Here is a 20,855-nt window from a genome sequence, read left to right as displayed (position 1 = left end):
TTCTATTTCGTATACGCATATTGCGTTACCTTGTTATCAGAGGCTGTTTCCATGTGTTGGAGCTTAGTGATCTGTTCATTAAGAAGTGCTATTTCCCTGTCCTTCTCCTCCATCACCTTCAAAAGTCAGAGATTATAATGTGATGGCTATTAATAAACAAGGTCATGTGAAAGTCCAGTTTGCCTTGTGGCAGAGAAAATTCACCGTTTGAGTCACAGAAGAAACATGTTGGCAGCAGCAGTAAGTAATGGGCAAAAAACTTTGACATAAAACAAAATTAACTTTAAAAAGTGGTTTGTGATCAGATCTATTACAGATAAAAAAATGTCCAGTTTTTGACTGTTGGGAGGCATTGTAGGTTGTGTGAATAAGCCAGACCTTTTGTTCACTTTACAGTTTCATTACAAGCTTATCTAGCATTTTTCACATCAGTCAACAGTTTAGAGGTCACCAGTAACCAGAAGTTTATAATTTACTTTTTAATAGAGCTGTTTGCAAATAGAAAAGAGACAGAAAATAAACATACAGTGGGTGTTAAGAGTACATTTTGGCTAGTATCTGTCTGACAAGCCATCTGCAGGTTTTGAGAATGTCTACAATTCACATCAGAACCAGACTCTGTGCTTTACAATCTTGTGTAAAGATACTGTAATATGTCCCTTGCAGTGGGATGGCTGATTACCTGGAGCATGCTATCCCTTGTTTCTAGGTATTGCTGCTGGCTGCTGATCTCCTTCCTTTGGATCTCCAGCTGCATGTGAAGCTGCTGCACCTCCTCGCTCTTGTTCTCCAGCTCCTCTCTGAACTGTTCCAGCTGCTCCTCCAGGTTACAGATCTGAGGCAACAGGTAATCATGACAAGCACTTTAGAGGACACTACACAATGCATGCATCTCACTGATATGACTGAAAAACCAACACCACAGATTTTCTCTGTGGCACTAGTGAGCTAATAAATCTAACTGCTCTAGTAGTTAAACATAATTGCAGATCTTGATATGATAAGATAGTATAGCACTAATGGTTTTCCCCTGCAGCACTGTTTTCTTCATGTTAATCTAGTCCTTTGCATGGTGGAGGAAAATACTTGCATTTGACTAGTTTAAATTTTGCAGAATTTAATAATGATTCAGGTGCCATCTGCAAACACATTTGAGCAAAAAAAGCTAATCCCAGATAGCCTAATATTATTACAACATGTATGTTAACACGTATTCTTGCTCTTGTTTTCCAAAAGTGAATCAACCACTTTAGTTTATGACATATTAAGTAAGTAAGTAAGTATCAACATCAACAAATCATCAAAATAATTCTCAATGCACGTGTAAATGTGTAATGAATGTCCATTTAATGTAAACTGTCTGCTATCAGAGTTCTGATATTGAAAACTGGGCTAAAACAACAGAATGAGGTTGCTTTGAAAAACCGCAAAGAATAAAGTGAACAGTGCACTACCTCTTTCTCTTTCCGCTCCAAAGCTTCTCGCTCCGTTTGTAACTGAGCCTCCAGTGTGGACTGTTTTGCCTCGGTGACGGATACATGCTGCTTCTTTTGTTCAACCTGCGACACATACAACACACACACACACATAAGAAACTAATGTTTAGCTCAGCAGTTATTTACTACATTTGCACAATGGCACAAAGGAGCAAACTCTCGTGACAAAATAGATTTTCAAGGATTCAAATGCACGTTGTCCATATTGTATCCTTTATGGTCCAGCTGGAACTGTGCAATTTGTCAACTGAGCAGCAGCGCAGCATTCGGAGCATTTCCTACACTGCTCTTTTTGTTCACTCACCACAGCCCTCCGCGAACACTGGGTGGCAATCTTGACAGTTGCTAGCCATAGCTCAGTGTCATCACAAACAGCATACTGCCGGGGTGGCTGAAGTATACCCACCCACACATTTTTCTCCCCCTCTGTGCATCCTCTCCCTCCTCCCATTCCTCCTCTAGCTGTCACCTCATCTACATGCTCTCACACACACCCTCTGCCATGCTCCACAGCTATTGTTCTTACGGCTTTTTCTCTACTGCCGTCTCTGCATCAGTCTCCAGCTCATCCTTCATCTCCCTCTTCCCCCTCCCCCCCCTCCCCTTCCTCACCTTCTCCAGGGACTCAGCACTGGCCAGCAGGGCCTGCTCCAGCTCACGGATGCGGCTCTCCAGCTTGTCAATCTCTTCGTCGCGCTCTCCCAACTCACGACGCAGCTGCTCTGAGCTGAGCAGCAGCTCACTGCACCAATCCGCCTTCTCCTTCAGCTGGGAGGTCAGCTGGTCCACCTGGTAGTGAGGGAGAGAGAGAGACGAGGAGAGCAGGAGAGAGAGAGGGGGGATCGTTTAATGAGATTCGCTCTCAGAAACCACTAGCTACAGTGTAGCTGGTACATGTACAGCTAGCTGGGAGGTCAGCTGATCCACCTGAGAAAGGAGGGGGCCGGGAGTGAGAAAAGGTGCAGGGAACAGAAGGGAGAGAGATTTCATTCAGGGTGACACAAACCACAGAGCAACACATTAACCAGGAGGACGGCTGGCAGGTAACTGATCCACCTGTGAGATGGGGAGAACAGCAGCAGATCAATGATTGGGAGGAAGAGGGGTCAACAGGAGGAAGGTTTACTTAGGATGATGAAGAAACTGGAAATGCAATTAATATCTAGATGATAAACTGTTCCCCCTGCTTGGTTAATCATGAAATTATGACACAGTCCTTCATAAAAGATTAATTTTGTGTATACTGTTGTACATTTTCAGGATCTTGAGCCAAAGAAATTCTATTCAAATGAATTATGAAATGAAGAAATTGTAGTAAGGCAGATGAAATACATCCCTTCACTGGCAGGCCTTCATTAAATATTAATATGAGTGGAGTGAAAGATGACTCTTCACAAGCATAGAATGGGCTATTTATATATGTTTAAGCATTACCAGAATGTCCCTTGAGGTTCCCTTACAGATGGATTTTAGTGAACTATAGTAGAGTGTTTTTCTATCCAGTTTTCCGCTTGACATTCAGGATAAACGTAGCAGGAGACCTGCAAGTCTTTCTTTTATTGGCACAGAAACAGGTTTAAAGCAATTCATGTTTTAGAGTTTCTTAATGAAATTTAAAGATAAAATAAGAAAGGCTGGTAAATAAACAGTGTTAAAGCAAGCAGGGCGATTAGTTTTACAGACTACATTTTGTATCTTTTAAATGTTATACTTTTAATTTGGCATACATTGATTTTCTGACTTTGATTAGCCTAATGCAAAGATGTCATACTGATTTCTTAGGAATTGAAATATGCTAAAAAGAGAACTTGGTGTAACTGTTGTGTTAAAAAGCAGGAGGATAATTTAGTGTATTTAAGGTTAATTCTGATCTACTGTGAGATTTACTGTTTGTTCATACTGGGACATTGGAGGGAGAGACAAGAGGTGGGATCAGAGTGAAAAGGACAATGTTTTGAGGTTGAGTAGCTTCTGAATGAGGATACATAAAGTACGGTAGAGGAGGATCAAACTGGACAAAGGAGTAAGAAGAGGATGAGAGAGATAGGCCATTAATTGCTACGGGGTGGGCGGGATCACTATAATGCAGCAAATGCTCTCTGGGGAAACTTAATTCTATATGTAGCTAGAAGCAATACCTTTAAGGTTACTCCATCCACCTGCAATAAGCCAGGGAGAGAGAAGGCAGAGGCATAGAGGACCAGAGGATGGAGAATTTGAGGGCAAAAGGAGAGAGGTGAGCCGAGGAGGAAGCAGAGGAAGACAAAAAGTCCTTAGAGATAAAAATGTGGCAGGAGTCTGTCTCTGGAAATTATAGAAATGGTAGAGGTTATCTTGGTGGTATTAGCCTGTGAGTTTGAAGCACACAAAACACACTGCAGGATTAAGAGTTTTGAATATTACTACAAAGTTTATAACTATCTATTGTACACCAATCACAGCGATTAGAAACTATATTATGCAGATCGTTTTCTAATTAAGTTGGAACAAACTGTCTGTCAAATAAAACATTGTCATAGCCCAGAACAGCTGATTTTCTACATCTGATTGTACTATTTTACATCTTCTAAAGGAGAATTTGTTGAATGTAACTGTTTGTCTTTACTATTTACAGTGTCTTTACAATAAACTGGGCAAGGATCTAATAAGCGATTAGTTTGAGGACCTTAGTACTTCAAATATGCAGCAATACCATCATTTCTATTGTGCAGAAATACCATGACAGCAGGGTTGCTAAAATTACATTTCTTCTTGCCCAGAGTGAATCGGAGGCTAGATGGTGACTTGATAAAAAAAGACAGTAAATGACCTAAAAAAAAACCAAACAGCATTCATACCACAGACAAAGCAAATAAACAACATTCACTGTGAAATTGAAAGCGGTTTCTGCTTTGATGAAATAACATTCTGCTACTTGAAGAAGTTGGGAAGATGTGATCGACAAAATGCACTGATTTTTTTACACGCTGTAGAAAACAAGATCGTTGCCCATCAGTGATATTGTTGTGCAGGGGTGTGATGTGAGTTTCTGTAGCACAAGTATTCAGCAGAATCATCTCAATTCAGCCACCGAACCATCACTAGTTTGTGCAGAGAAAAAGCAAATCGGTCGTCACCTTCTGACATAAATATTTGCATCTGAAAGTGAGTGATGTAGCAAAAATTCAATAAGGAAGATCTTTTCTCTCAAGTTTTGCCTTTATTCCTCTATGGGTGAATTTTGGACTTTCCTTCCCGCTCAAATCCTCCACTTTCCCACGCTGTCAAAGTCTCTGACATTCATGAATTCTGACATCGCCATATCTGACCAATCATCTTTCTGCCTCTGATCCTGAAGCCAAACAGTCCTCAGATGTTCTTCTATATCACTGTGATCCTCTCATTCTCATTCCTGCTATTATACAACCCATTATCAGCATTATCTCTAGGATGTTCAGGAGGATTAATAAATATGGATCTCTTCTTATTGAATTTGAATAAAAGCCACAACATTTCACTGTTTAACATCAGCAAATCTTATGGCAATCACACAATCTCTTTATAATTTTACTGCATTATGTATTTGTTCATCACGGAAGTAAAACCAACTGTTCAGAAGACAAGAATTATTCCCACTCTCACTCTTTCACCTGCGTAACATTCCCACTACAACAACTTTGGTATCATTTTCGAGGCAGCACAGGTAATTCTACCAGCTTTATTGTTCTGCTGTGTGACTCTGAGCCAAATGTTTGTGGCCAAAGCAGTGTTGTGCTCAGAAAATAAGCATCTCTATTACAGCCTGTTCCTCTAGCTAAACAACAGAGCTTTCTCCTGTTACCTCTTGGTTTCTTTGCTCAGAGACGGTCTGAAGCTTCTGTGGATTCTTCAGCTGCTGCTCCAGTTTTTGGATCTCCTGCTGGAAGAAATCCCTCTCGTGTTCTCGGTCCACAGCTTGTTCCTGGATGCCAAAATAAAGACATGAAGATACAGAAATAAATAGAGCAAGAATTGAAAGGTTAAAACAGCTCCTGAACACAATTTGCTTGCAAGCTACAAGGAGTTGGTCTAATGTACAAAGACATCTTGAACCTAACTGTTGTGTTGAGGAATTGGTTTTCCTGAGCCTCCCAATAAACATTTTTTAATGATTGGAGGCATTGAGAGCAATCATCTGTGTTATTTTTTCCTACCATATTTAAATGTTTTTTTTAATCTAGTCAACATTGTAGTACACAAGTCTGAACTGAATGAGGCAGTAAGCTTTAAGGGCCAGCTGATGTACTTAGTCAGCCATGTTTTGTGGATTTGATATAATTTGGGGTTTGTAAGCATTATGTTGAGTATCTGATAAGGTAAGAGATGACATATGGTGCTGTTTTTTTACTCCAGTAACAAATCTTTAGGCGTATTTCACATAAATGTGAATACATGGCAGGAGTGACACATCTGCTGTTGGTGCCAGCAGCTTTTTTAAAAAATCTAAAAATTTTTCTTTCAGATTTAGAGAGAAAATATTTACAAGTTCCCAACAATGGTTGAGATTTCAGGCCAATATTTTCATAAAAAAGATGAGTATGTTAGAGTGTCAGACTGAGCTCGAGAGAAAACTGAAAAAATGTTGCATTACTGGCTGTCACAATAGAAACACAACTGATATCTGGATTTCCAATTTTTACTGCACACTACAGACAAATATAAGACTAAAGCAAACTACAGATGTCTGGTAATACAGTAAAGAAAATTATTTACAAATATGCTCATTTCATATTTGAGTGTAACCGACATCAACAGAACAGAGCAGAAAGAATCTGGATTCAAACCACATCGAGACAATCACATGCCAACTCCTGGCCAAGTGGCCCAATTATGATAATGGGAACACAACTCATTAGACCATGAGCCAAATGTGGGGGAAAAAATGAAATCATTAAGTTGGCTCTTAGTTTACTTTGACTAGCTTGAGCCTGGACATCTAAGTAGCATTAACCTAATTCCTGTTTCAAGCAAAAGTAAGCCAACATTCAAATATAAAAGTGCTGTTAATAACGAGAAACACTCATCATCATTACACATCTTTCAAGATACAAATTGTAATGAGCTTTAAAATTGTTTCCATGAGGTTTCATGTTGCTCTGGCCGTGTCCAAAACTAATAAGGCACAATTAGCAGTATGTGCTTCGCAGAAAAAAAAAGGGATCTTTGCAAAAGTGTTTTCAAAAAAAGAAAGACAATGGGATCTTGGATAAGGATTCTGGGCATGTTGTAAGGATGCTCACAAAGAACAGCTTTGTAATTGACCTTAGAAAATAGTGCATTCTTCTGGTACATAGTGGATAGTGCTGTGACATGATACCAGAAGTCATTTTTTGACCTGTTGTGCTACTTACATCAAGGAACCTCCTGTTCTTCTCCAGCTGTTTCTCAAGAGCTTGGATCTGCTGCTGGAGGTCTCCGTTCTCCGTCCTCTGAGCATGCTCCAGCTCGATCACCTTGTTGACCTGCTCCTCCAGCTCCGCCTCCAGCAGCTTCACCTGCTTCAGAAGGTCGGCGTTCTCCTTCTCCGCCTGACGTTGGACCTCCACTTTCTCTTTCATCAGCTTCTCCGTCTCCTCCAGCAGGTCTAGAGAACACGACGGAGAAAGGAGGAGAGGTTTAGGTGTTACTGCCTGGAAATTAAAGCTGACTTATTTTGGTTATTTAATTGTTCAGATTTAACTTTGGTGATGAACAGCATGCTGAGATGAAGCTACTGAAGAGTCTGAGGTTTGTGAGCCTTGTGACAAGATCAGATTTTGCCATGTTTAATTATGTGGTGTTAAAAAATCTTGTGCAATGTAGTCACTTTTATAACTCCGCTCCATCTGAATAAATGGCTAACCTCAGGCTCTTCCAACATCTCATTCCGCTTTCCAACATAATGCCCCATTATCAAACATGATCCCCCAAACATGATACCTCTTTACCCTTCTGCTGCCACCAGTGAACAACCAACACCAGTTCACCCAGGATCAAACCCCCACAGGATTAGTGCAAAAGTAACAGGGTGTGAGAGTGCGAATGACAGATCAAACACGTGGACAGTCCAGACATTGCAATATCCATGCCCAATAAGCATTTACAGGCAGGGGAGAGGGAATTCCCGAACAGCCAATCATCTCACTCACTGAAAGAAATTCTCTCAATATACAGTTTAACCTTAAAAAAAAAAGACAATTCAGAGAGTAGATGATTGACAATTAGGAAATAATGACTACAGATAAATGTCTGAAGATTACTTCCATTTCGTCATGCTAAAATGAGGACTAACATCGACTCAAAGACATTAAAATGACAAACCAGGACAAAATCAATCAAAATGAAAAGCTGAAGCGAAGGTTAGTGACTGAACTGAGTGAGTTTGTGAGCCCATAGCAAGCAAGCTCTCAAGCTTTGTTGGTGAGTTGCTGGATTAGGGTTAGAGAGAGATATACTGTCACTCAGCTAGGACAATTAAAGAACATAGATATAACTGAGCCATGCTCAAAGTGGACACACCTGCTTCAGGTGCTGCAACCATTGCAGCTTCAACTAGGCCTACAGGAGAATAAGAAAGCACAGGAATTTAACATGCTCTTGTGTTTTTTTTTGTTGTTGTCATGAACAGGAAAACTCTTTGAGAAAAAAAAAAGTCAGAGAAAGGTGGAGATAGGATGGCAGTGCTTTTCTGTCTGTTTCACAGTAGTAGGTTAAGGCTGTGTCGCCAAAGGATGGAGATGGAGAAGCAAATGTCGTGAAAGGAAGAAGTTTCTGAAATAGCCCCTTTTAGATGTACACCCTTACATACAGAATACTCACGTTTTCTTATCAGAGAATGATACTGATGGGATACCTTCTTGATAATAAAGGGGTTATAGTGCAAAATTAGCAGATACAGTTATCAAGCTTCATGTTTCCGGTGTACTTCTTGGCAAATACCTGTACATTTATGATTCGTGACACAACTCCCAGAAATGTAGATAAGCTGACTAAGCTGCTGCAGCATCTAAAATAAAATTTTTAATGACTTTTTGATCCTTGGTCTTTATTCCTGTCACTGATAATGTTGCCCACTTATATCTCAAATGTTTCATTTTCATTTTCAACAATAAGAACTACCAAAGAAATCTAAATGAGGTCTGCACACCTTTAAATCAAAGCTGTAGCCATTTCCAACCATTTCAAACCAGTATAAATGCAGAAAGGAATTGTGTACTGTCAATATACTGTATACAGTACAACACTTTGAAACAGGAGCTGAAAAAAATGATAATAACTACTGTATGACATGTAGCTGACACACTGAATCATGCTGTCTTGTGTAATTCAAGGAACAATTTATGTTTTAATTTAGGTGAGTAACTTTTGACTCCTTTTAATATAGCTATACTAAACAAAATGTCTCTTTAAATTTGAGCCTTGATAAAAAAAAAAAAAAACAGAAAACTTTCAGTCATAAAACAGGTGATATTTTGCGTTTTTGTTTCCTGATGTACACTATGTTTTTTGTATGATGCAACAAAGTTTAGACCATGTTGACTTAATTCATGTCCTAATATTTCCCTTTCATGTCACACCTTTCTATGAGTAGGTTATTCTTATCAAATCCCTGCCTATTTTTTTTTCCTTCTCCATTAAGGGAATTCTGGGATACGTACGAAGCTCACGGGGCCCAGCGTGCTCCCTCATGGCGTCCTGTTGCCTTGACAGCAGCTCCCGCTCCTCCTGCATCTGAAGCCTCTCCTGCTCCAACTCGTGCAGCCGGCTAGCTGTAACCTGCAGGGAAAAATGACTTTAAGTTAGTTTGCAACTTTATTTTCATTTATATTTTGAGGCAAAATGAGTTGAGTTGACATGGATAAGACAATATTTGTAAAGGAACAGGGTCTTTCAATATGTAATGATTTATATCTTATAGGCACATATACAGTATATTGTGCATTTTTAAAGTATTTTACATAGTGTTCATATCTTAACATATAGTTTATTTCACGGACAACTGAAGTTTACTTGTTTTTGTATTGGAGAGAGAGCTAGCAGCTAAAAGTTCTCTCTGGCTCACATTTGCTCTTACATGTACATGTTTTATACTTTTTTTCTGGCTCTTCTGGCAGAAATTTGAACCGGATTGAGTTTGAACTTGTGTTACCGCTATACTGTGCCAGAGGCGAAACCCAGAAATCTACCTTCAACATTGTCAAGGCATGTGCTATCCCAGAAAAAAAAAAAGGTAATTAATTTTCATCCTCTGGAAGCTGGAATGCCTAACCTGCAGCTCTTGCTCCAGGCTCAGCTGGAGCTCTTCCTTCTGACGCAACTGCTCCTCTAGCACAGCCCGTTCGCCCGTGTAGCCGTCAATCAGACCTGAATGCGGGATAAGTGAGAGAAGGACAGTTGGAAAAAAAACAGAAACTCACACACATTCATATTAGGCAATTTGGTATTTCCCTTTCATCAGGTTTTTGCATGTTATGCTATCTATCTTCAGAAGGATGTAGAGGAATCACTTTAAGCTTTGTTGTCTCACTTCAGTCACACACACAGACACACACAAGGCAGCCATCCAGATGAACACTTAACAGCGAGATACAAAATCCACGGTTACCGACAACAACAAAAACAAACAAAAACATAAGGCGATGCCCGCAAACACGCACGCAAATAAAGAGATGAATACAAGTGAGCATGTCTGACCCATTTTGCTTGACATGAAGTACGACTAAGACTGAGCCGTAAACACAATGAAATGCTCTATAACTACTGTACTGCTCTTTCACAGGTCAGCAAGCATTATGCACCAGGATGGCATTCAGCTCATAGAGACAAGAGAAAGGAGGCATGTGCACACTAATAGATGGGTGAGAAATCTATTCATCTACTGTAGGTGCAACTGTGAAACACAAACTGGCAAAAATCAGACCAGCTGTAAGGTAAAGTAAGGTACATTTTCTGACAGTAGCTTGTATGGGTTCAATGAGCTCTCAGTGCTACTGAAAACTAAGAGAGAGGCAGTCGGTAAATGTCACCTGTGTTGTCAATAGATAAACTCATTTCAGACATCTGAGCAGGAACCAAAGCTGTGTGTAAAGTTTGCCTAAGGAGGGAATCTCTCCATGATACACAGCAATCAAAAGCACATGATTACTGAGTGAAGAAAACATCGTCCACCAACTACACAGTGTTCCTTCACCATTATATTTACTGTACAATACAAAAATGACAACACATCGTCATGACATTTTAGCTATCTGTCTTAGCTTTTCTCCCAGGATCAAACATAACACATTTCTCACCCTGTTAAATTTTTTCACTGACATCTATTGCTTTCTACTTGTCACTGAAGAGGATCTTTTTTCAGTGCCTAGCCTGTTTGTTAGGTTAATTTAAAAAACAACAACAACACACACACAGTTTGTAAAGGCCGCACCCTGAGCTTTCACCTGCATGCATCATTCACACAATAGGAGGAGAATTCTTCTCTTCCACTTCAATGGCATTTGGTCAAGTAGATGTCCAAGAGACATAGCAGATTTCAAACACTCCCTCATGGTTAATGGAGAAGTATGCCACATGACCAGATATTACACATGAATTTGTTTCACCTCAGCACAGCTGCTCCACCATGTGTGTTGTAGCATTTATTATTAATAATGTTTTTCATTTTTCTTTCCAAAGCTTGCCACATGCTCTCCCTCTTTGCTTTTTATGGCAGCAAATATTAGCCCATCTTTAGAACCTCTATAGGATTACAGAAAACAAACATCGCTACAGGATGCTACTTAAGTTAAAGTCAATATATAAAAGTTGGAGATGGCTATAAACTCACCATTATTCAGTGTGTCCAAAAAGCCAGACAGAACGAATTGACTGTAGTTCTTGTGTCACTTGATAAATTGAGTGTGGGACTTAAAAGTCAACTGGGTTTGGTGTGTGTGTGTGTGTGTGAGACTAGAACAGTTGACCCTCATGGACCAGCTGTCTCTGACATGGATGGGACGTTAAGTTAGCTCCCCGCAACAAGATCTGTCACAGCGCTTAAACTGCTCTCAAGAGGCAAAACTTCTCACTGCCGTTCCACTCACAGTGAGATTTATTTTCTTTAAAATCTCACAGAAATACCTTCACTTCCATCAGTGAACATCTACATACAAAATCCTCTTATTTTAGTTGAAACGCACGCAGTCAGATGTTCAAACACAAATTGTCATTTGTCAATTTCTCACCACAGATGGTCTCGCACTCCTTTACTCTCCCTTTCAAACAGCTGATCTCATCACTCCCTTTAACACTCCCCCTCCCCCAAACACATGCACACATGCATTCCCACTTCAGCTCCTTATGCTCTATAATGCAGTGTTTTCTGTAATCATTCTGACATGCCGACACACATTATCAGAGTAACGTTTAAAAAGGCTACGTTGAAGGAAATTTCTTTCGGAAGGCTTTAAAACAGTGGATGCTGGTATATCGCAGACTTTAAGGCCCACATAAAAATCGATCAACATTTTAATCAAACTAACTAACTAATGCATGTCATGTTATTTCATGCTGATCTATATTTGTAAAAAAATGACTAATGCAGATTTTTTGATGTTAAACAAACATCACCAGAAAATCTCACCCTCAGCTCGATGGAGTTCCAGAGCCAGCTGCTCGCGTGCCCGCGCCTCCTCGGACAACCTCTCCTGCAGCTCCTCCTGCTTCTGCAGCAGCTCGTTCATCTCCTGATTGTGGCGGAAGGATTCCCGCATCAGCTCGGTCTGGGTCATCCGGGCATGTTCGAGCTAAGAGGGGAAAGAGACAGTGTGTTAAATTATCTCAGAACCGCAAACATAAATTAATCGATTGGCCTAAAGGGGCAACCCCAACAATTTATGAATGAAGATCAGTTTTCTCAACATAGATCAGTTTTCTTAACATGAGGAGTACTAAAGAAATAAAGAAATTTTATAATGTATAATCAGGGTTATCTTGGCTTGGGACTTTTCAACAGAAAGCCGAAGTTACAAATTATAGGTGTGGGGTGTTAAAGAAGTGAGCATTTAAGACCTGTGTTTGAGGAACTTGACCCATACAAGGCAGTAAATATATCAAGTATCATGGCAGAAAAACTGCTCATAATGTGAAATGAGCTGTTTATGACACTGTCAGGAACAGCTACACTCACCTGTCCTGTGACATGGAGGAAGGAGTTTGCCAATTTTACCTCTTTTGCATATTTGGAAATAGAGCTGAGCGATAATTATATTTAATCTCTTAGTAATTTTCAGCAGAATTGTATCTTGACGATATGATCACATCATATTATAGTGTTGCTGTCGAAATATTGTGATATATACTGATAGTAGAGGATATTCTTATTGATATCATTTCAACCATATATGCCGGCTTAATTTAGAAAACAGATGATTTATTACACTGTATAAGATGGGCTCTTAGTCAAGTTTGATTGACTTAAATGATTTGCAGCAGGGAGGAAAAAATAAGTCATTATGTTAATTAAATTATTCTAAACTGACTAAGAAAAGCACTTTGTTGTCAGCTTACAGGAAATACCAAAACTATGTATGTTTGACAACACTATTCATGTGCTCTATGCATACGGTACATTATTTTTAAGACAGACTCCAATACAAGTATACTGGCACAACACCATTTAATAACAAAATAATGCACAGGTACACCAGAAATGTACTGAGGTCATGATATCACATTTATATTATGACCGTCTGATCAGGTGACAGAAGGCAGTTTTTCCTGGCAGAACAGCTATTATATCATCATAATGTAATAAACCCCACAGCACTCCCACACTCATTCCACACTGACTGTATAGATTTCCATATCTCCCTGAGCAAAGGTCTTTTTGTAATATTATGGGAACCAGGAAGTGGTAATGTGACCCTGCCACATGGAAGTCATATAATCTTTCACCTACTGTTTCAAATACACCACAAAAGATATGCTGTGCACCTGTGTGGAATTACATTTAACTCAACATCACATTTGCATGTGTGGACCTGAACTACATAAAACAAGCTGTGAGATAATGCAGCAATAAAATATTAATCAGCACATATTCTCCATCAGCACATATTCTCCATCTAAATTATAGACTGCTGACATTCTCTATGTATAATTTAAACACAGTCCATCACAGTACAACTGTGGGTTACCAGGTGTGAACTTACTGTATAGGGAGGGGTGGGCAGGGAGATTTTAGAGATGACTTTAAGAAGGTGACCGTTAGTCCTGTGATTGACATGCGAGATCTGGGTCTGTACCACCACGGCATTTTTCTCATTCAAGGTGTTGGAGAGCGGAAAAGGTCGGGGAAGGGGTACACGAGATTCTACCTCGTACACATCCTGGTCCTCCCCTTCCACCCACGTGGTGTTCTGCATGCTCGAGTTCCAGTAAGAGCGGTAGGAATCCATGGTGAAGGATGGATGGATGAAGGGGGAACTTCCAACCTTGTTTTATTATGGTGGCGCTCCTTTCCTGGAGTCATCAAAAGGGTTTTCTGTTTGCCATGATTCGTCAGGCTGAGCTGATGCCTGCCGTGCGACCGAAAATGAGAATAAAGTCCAGTGGGGGATGAAGCAAGTGAGCGACGTTGTGGAATAGCTCCAAGCAACAGTTTCTATGTGTTTGCAGCACACACAAGAAGTGTAAACAGCATTTGGAGACTGCGACATTCACGTCATCTCAATCACGTGCTGCCTGGCTGAGGTAGAATAAGTTCCATGCTAAGTTCCTTAAATAATGAGACAGAAAATCATCCGGGAAGGTGAGAATATTTATGGCAGGGAAGAAGAAAAGTCCTAACAAAACATGTCATCCTCGGCAGCCGGGGGAAGTCACATCTGTGTCCAGCAGCTTAAAGGGCATTCCTGAACATGACCGCGGGAGGTGTATAAATACAAAGGCAAGCATTTCTCCTCTTCTTGCCCTCTTGAAAGATCTCCAGCCCTCTCTGTGTGTTCTTACTGACCTTCTTTCTTCAGAGCAAAACCATATCATGCCTCTCGGTGAAGCTCACACCCCCGCATCTGCTCTGGCTTGCTCTCTCTCTCTATCTCTCTCTCTCTCTCTCTCTCTCTCTCTGGAGATTCATTAACAATACTATGCCGCCGTAGCAACAACGACCTGCAGGGAAGCCTCCCAGGGGCCCCTTTTAATTGTTTAGTCCAAGCGACAGGCAGCCGAGGGAGAAATGACAGCGGCCGGTTTTAAAGTCGCTCACTCTTTCCTTATTACTTCCTTCTAGGATCGCTGTCATTCCCTCTCCACGCATATCCCCTCGCTTGTACCATAACGTTACTCACTGTGGCTGGATCTCTCTCCCGTCATGCGAGGTTTACTTACTTCAGGCAGGCTACTGTCACTCTGTTACACTCACTTTGCCTTTGTCTACCCATGTGCTTTAAAAAAAAAAAGATCCCAGACTTCCAGGGCAGTTTTCACCACTCAGAAGAGAGGCTTCTTCCTCCACTTCCTACATTGATCGCACACAGCAGGATACTGTTCAGAACAAGTGGGAGGGGAGCAGGTGTGGCTTCAATTCTTAGGGCAAGAGAGCCAGGTAGATTTGCAAATAGATCACAGGCACTCAAATAACCCACAGACAACACACACCCTTCTCACAAAAAGTTGTCAAACTGGAATTGCACCCTCCGTAGTTGCAAAAAAAAAAAAAAAAAAAGAAGCAATTAAGGCGTTCTGACATGCTGCCTCTTAGTCCCACCCACTGTCTCTGTTTGGCATGTCGACCGTCATACTTTATGCACATGAACAATTTTCACGTTTCATTGGTGGCGTCTCACCGGTAGATAATGGGAGGTGAGTGAGCAAACACCTTCCTACAGGCAAATAATTTACAGCGGTAGTTCAACAAAGACACTTAACATTCCTGACCGGCTTGTTACATCAATCTCTGTTCACAACGCTGCTTCCCAGGCAAGACATCATGATCCAGCAATGCTTACTGACAAGACTAATGTACACTAGATCAATAGCAGCAGGAAAATCATTGAACAAACCATTAGAGTCTTTGTTGATTACAAGTTTATTGTGCTGTTAATAGCGTGTTCTTAGAAGAGATGTAAATCGTGTAAAATGTAAACCGCTCGTAAAAACTACAGTGGTTCTTTACTGGGGCTGTGATTAACTACTATTGTATAATATTTCAGAAAATAGTAAAAAAAAAAAAGATACCTACAAACAATTTCCCACAGCCCATGTTGACATTTTTTTTTCTTGTTATAAGATATCCTATTTACTTTTATAGAAGACCAAGAAAACCAACAAATATTTAAATTTTAAAGCTGGAACCAATGAATTTTCTGGCATTTTTGCTTAAAAAAAATACTGATCAATCAATCCTATCATTCAAGTGATCCATTGATCAGCAAATAATTTCAGCTCTGTATCTAAGCAACCCTCTGTTACTAGAGCAAATCAGAATTTCCTGACTTTGTGACATTGTGGTATACAAATGTACATAGTAAATGAGTTGTAGAGCCACAATATGTAATAATAATAATAAAGATGACAAGCAGAGAAAATCAATTTGTTTGATTATTCTCTATTACATGATGCAAAATAATGTTTTTAGAGAGAGTTTAGGGGTGTGAGTGGGTGTACTGTAACCAAAATGTGGTGAATTTAGCTTAAAAAAAAAAGAGAAAAGATAAGATTCGACCAACACACACTCAATGTTGTAGATAGTAGATGCTGAAACAACACTGATGCCTGGCTTGAAAATTCTTTAAAGCTATTTTTAGATCACCATGATAAAACCCATCTCAGCGTGAATAACGCATGAATTTCAACCAATGGGAGGATGTTCTGTGCAGTCAGTTACGGTAACACATTCAGTGGCCTAGTTAAACTGGCCCCGTCTCTGTGGGCTGACACTGGACACAGCGGGCGCACTACACGGTTCGCCTAAGGGGAGGTGGAGGAGGAGTTCTGCTATCCAACTGGACTATGATAGGCTGGCCGGCGGCACAAAAGCTCCATGTAAATACAGCTCGTATCTATAGGCAACCGCTGGGAATGAGGCAGCTCTTTTGTGTGTGAATTCTAGACAAACCAACTTTGTTGCTGGCCACATTCTGCAGACTCATTTCCATTATGTCTCCATGAACGGGCGTAGAAACCCACAGAGGGGCTGGACAGTGTTGAGTGTGGGTATTTGAATGTTTTGACAAAGCTTAAATGTGTCACTAGGGCTTTCTGTTTATTGGTAACTTTTAGGCACAAACACACAGGACTGTTCATGATGAATCCTTCTGAAACCTCAAACTCCTTTATTTCACTTGTTACTTTGTGAGTACAAACTCAACTGTGTCCATAGCATCAAATATGAATATCAATTCCAGTATCTAACATTGGCTATGAAGGTTTGGTCAGCTTGTTAGGCTTGTTTACTCATCCTTTGACTTTATTATCCTGATCGACATAAATCAAGAAACTTTAGAAAATACTTTATTTTTGTAACACTGATGCTTTGAGAAGTTTGGCATATTTCTATAATATATTATAATTCTGTCAGTTTTTTGCATTTATTCATTAATTTGAAGCTGTTTAGGCACTTGGGTGAATTATTGTCATCAGTTTTAAATTATGTGTAAGTGTATGTTTGCAATTTGTATACATAAATATATGGTGAAACACTAAACATGTTCATGTTCCACAAACTAAGGTACTGAAAAAAGTATTGTTTGAGTATCTGTACAGAAACTCAATTCTATTTATCTCTTTTGTACCATAACTCATGTCTAGCCTCATTTGACTGAACTGACATTTTATTTTTCTTCATTCATTTGGTTAACTTACATTATACTTTATTACTTTTGACTTACATTTATTTGACTTTATTTATTTTATGTATTTGTTATGTATCTGTATATATATTTAGTTTTATTATTAATTATAATATATCATTATAATTTATTTGATATTATACAGAATGGGTACCTGTTTGCAAAAAAATTCATAGTTGCTAATAGTTTTCATCAGGGAGAAGAGTTGACCTCCTCAGATTAAACGCTAGTAGAGTGTCTTATGCAGTACGACAAGAAAATTAAGTGAGCTGACCAATCAGTTCTCTGAATGGGAGTCGACAACATAGATCACAGATCACTTAACCAACAACATTCAGTTTGTACCTGGTTGGTGGTGTCGCTGATGGCCATCAACATCTTCTCCAAAGCCGTCTGGAGTCGGCTGCTGATGCCCATCAGATATTCCTCGTTCTTTAGCTGTGTCCCTGCCCCCCGCAGCAGGCTGTCCATCAGCTGCTGGGACACCTCCAGGCCCTCGTCAGCGTCCGTCTCCCCAGACCACACACTCACGTCATCTGCGCCGGTCTCGCTGCCCTGGCAACTTTCTGCAGAGTGACCTGGAGTGATCACATACATTTCACACATTTAAACACATTTAAATTTCACTGAGATGTTTAGTGACTTAATCTATTACAGCTTTCTTGGAGAGCTTGTAGGTTTTTTTTTCCCTTTATGCCCTAAATTCAGATGGATGAACCACACAACCATGTAAAATGTAAAAAAAAAAGCTTGTGATGTAGTTTGTATTCATAACAGAACAGGATGCAAAGCAGGGCTAAAAATATAACCACACTAAGGGTGTATGCGCATACATCGTCCAGTTTGAAAGAGTACACTGTACTCTTAACTGTGCCCTGAAGCTAGTTTGCATGACATCATTCACATTTAATTATCTGACCTTGTAACCTAAAGTTCACACTCTCAATGGATTATTGTGACAGCAGGAGGTAGTGTGGGGCAGTATGGATTCAATTATAAGACAGTAGACATGCACACATGCCAGGACAGAGCAGTGGATCATCTGAAGCATAGTGGCAGGTTAAGGTAATATGCAACTCGATGGTTACTGCAGAATTTAATTATTTTCATCAGACTTCATCAGACACGTCATAATGTGTGAAATGTCAGCAGCTCCATGGTTGAATAAAAGAACTCATTATGGTAATGTGGCAGATATTTTTTAGAGAATTGGGGGTCAAGGATGAATTTATTTAAATAGTTAATTATTGAATTAAATGAGCACAAAACATCAAGCCCCACAACACATCTTCAGTGCTGTGGTCTCTCCTCTGTATTGTATTACTGTTTTGTGTGTTTTACTTGAATAACACTGCTGAACGTTATTTGAAAATGATTTACATAAAAACAGACGATTAGATAAAGTGCTGCCGCTGTTGCATAGGCTTATTTTCATGCAAGTATGCAATTTGACAAGCATGAACCATAATTTGCATATAGGTATATGATTGGACCAGCAGTAACCATGTATCTAGTGTCCTTGAGTGACTGTACCATGATTAACATAAGCAGCTATGGTTTGGGGGGAATTAAGATAACTATATCTGGATTTATGTGTCAACATGAGACTTTGTTGTCTTTAGCTCCCATGGAGTCTCCACATTCATTCATAATGAACCATTCAGACTGCAAGCAAATCCTTTATTTTTCTGACATCTGAATTACAGGCTTAACTGTCGTCACTATTATTTGCATGTGATCAGATTGAATTTGTCCCTCAGCCATCAGCCATTATTGACCTATTTACAATGGTTGCTGTGGTGACAACATACTATAGACTTGCATAGATAAGCTAACTGCTGGTGTGTTTTTCCAGTGTAGAAACTAAACAACAAACTCTGTGCTAAAGGAGGAGGACCCACTCTTTGTTCAAACAATAGAATTATGTAGTCTTGGAGCAGAATCCAGTGGAGGTTAGCTTAGTTGCTTAGCATAGTTAGCCAAGTTGCTAACAACACTCTCCCTGTGACATCAATGCTATGTGCTCTGTTTTGTTACAGGTGTCACAAATCTCATCTGAAGTTCAAGTCTAAAAATCTGATTTAAAACAGATTTAAAACTTTCTAAAAATGTGGTTTAACTTTGCAAATATGTTTTTTCATGCCTTTTTCTTATCCGGGCCTGATTAAAAGCAAAGCGATTCAGTCTATAGAATGCCAAAATTTAGATGTGGGATGCCAGTGTAATGATGGTCTTGGATACTTATTAAAAAGCACAGCTGCAGTGGTGTTAATATTTGCAGAGCACAGCATAGTTTTAAGTGCTATTTTCTTTCAGGTGATTGTACGCATAATTACATCTTGTAGGTTTTGTAGTCTGTTTCCTGTTTTCCTGTTGCTCAAACACGGATGCCAGAATTAACTATTAGTTACACCTGATGTTACTTGCCTGCAGCGTAAGATCTCACAGGCTGCCAAGTTGCTCTCTGTGTGGTGGAGCGGGGCGGTGCAGCCTGCTGACCTCCACTTGACGCATCACGCAGACTCTGCATGTGGAGGCCCATGGTTTCCTCCGCTGCTGCTGTAGTCTTCAGGACATCAACAAGCACCTGACTAAGCTTCTCGTTGGCCATACGCAAGAGGTTTCTGAAAGCAGCAGAACAGTTAAAGTTAAAACGTACCACAGTAATGAAAAGTTTCTTAAATATCTGTAGTTATTCAAGAAAGAATGGCTAAAGGAAAGACTTGAATTGATTAGCGTAACATATTTTTCACACACTGAAAATTGAGTCTTCTTTGGCTTCAACTTGAAATTAATATTTTTTTGTAATGCATGTACAGCAGTAACACAAACAAACATGCAACTGGTTAAGGAGATATTATGAATTCTCTTTTATAAACACAGCATCTCTGTGTGCAAAGTAGATTATTATTGAACAGTATGAATGCAGTTTCTGTCACTACCTTTCAGTGTCCTTATCGGATGAATCTTCATCACCCTGCGATGACAATCTGAGTGCACCAGCCTGCTTTATTTCCGCCCCCCTTGGATCTTCCTCATCCTCAACTTTTTCTTGGCCGTCTTCTTTCTTCTTTAAGGCCTGGACAGGCAGGAGAGAGAACACGGACAGCAGCCCCGTCATTGCAAAGTTGCAGTTTGATAAATTGACTCCTGAAAACTCTAAATAGCAAACCACAGTGCGGCAGTATGCATGACCATTAGTAAAACTGAATTCAAATTCATGCAGACAAACCGCTCTTTAACCAGCACACAGACACATACAAACACAAACACAAAGACGCACTTCTAACTCCCTTGGAGCTGGGAGAAACACTACTATCTTTGTGCTGCTATGGCAACAGGTGCACCTGAGGCACTGAGAGAGGGAGAGGCGATAGCTCCACCTCCTGGGTAAACATTAGAAATGCAGCTGTGCTTCTCCAGTTTGTTCACTCTCAGATTTGTATAGCACTATTTCATATAAACACAGTTCAAATTGCTTTACATGATAATTAAATATAATACTACAGTAAACTGTGCAGAATCTGCATGA

General features: G+C 39.9%; 1 protein-coding gene across 5 annotated transcripts in view; it reads right to left on the bottom strand.

The window, feature by feature from the left end:
- akap9 (A kinase (PRKA) anchor protein 9) overlaps positions 1-20,855 on the bottom strand; it is a 70,751-nt gene that overhangs the window by 14,274 nt on the left and 35,622 nt on the right. For 3 of the 5 annotated variants that reach the window (XM_067612849.1, XM_067612850.1, XM_067612852.1), the window contains 13 exons: positions 20,266-20,402; positions 19,751-19,947; positions 17,669-17,901; positions 12,115-12,277; positions 9,763-9,857; positions 9,152-9,269; positions 8,013-8,051; positions 6,866-7,098; positions 5,317-5,436; positions 2,109-2,285; positions 1,455-1,559; positions 683-835; positions 30-116 (listed from right to left, as the gene is read on the bottom strand). In XM_067612849.1, coding sequence (XP_067468950.1) covers positions 30-116; positions 683-835; positions 1,455-1,559; positions 2,109-2,285; positions 5,317-5,436; positions 6,866-7,098; positions 8,013-8,051; positions 9,152-9,269; positions 9,763-9,857; positions 12,115-12,277; positions 17,669-17,901; positions 19,751-19,947; positions 20,266-20,402 — 1,857 coding nt within the window. The remainder of the gene's footprint in view (positions 1-29; positions 117-682; positions 836-1,454; positions 1,560-2,108; positions 2,286-5,316; positions 5,437-6,865; positions 7,099-8,012; positions 8,052-9,151; positions 9,270-9,762; positions 9,858-12,114; positions 12,278-17,668; positions 17,902-19,750; positions 19,948-20,265; positions 20,403-20,855) is intronic. The other 2 variants (XM_067612853.1, XM_067612851.1) reach the window with 2 other exon arrangements.

The sequence above is a fragment of the Thunnus thynnus genome, chromosome 15, assembly GCF_963924715.1.
Source record: "Thunnus thynnus chromosome 15, fThuThy2.1, whole genome shotgun sequence".
In the NCBI taxonomy this organism is placed as follows: domain Eukaryota; kingdom Metazoa; phylum Chordata; class Actinopteri; order Scombriformes; family Scombridae; genus Thunnus; species Thunnus thynnus.
This window is presented reverse-complemented; position numbering and strand designations above follow the sequence as displayed.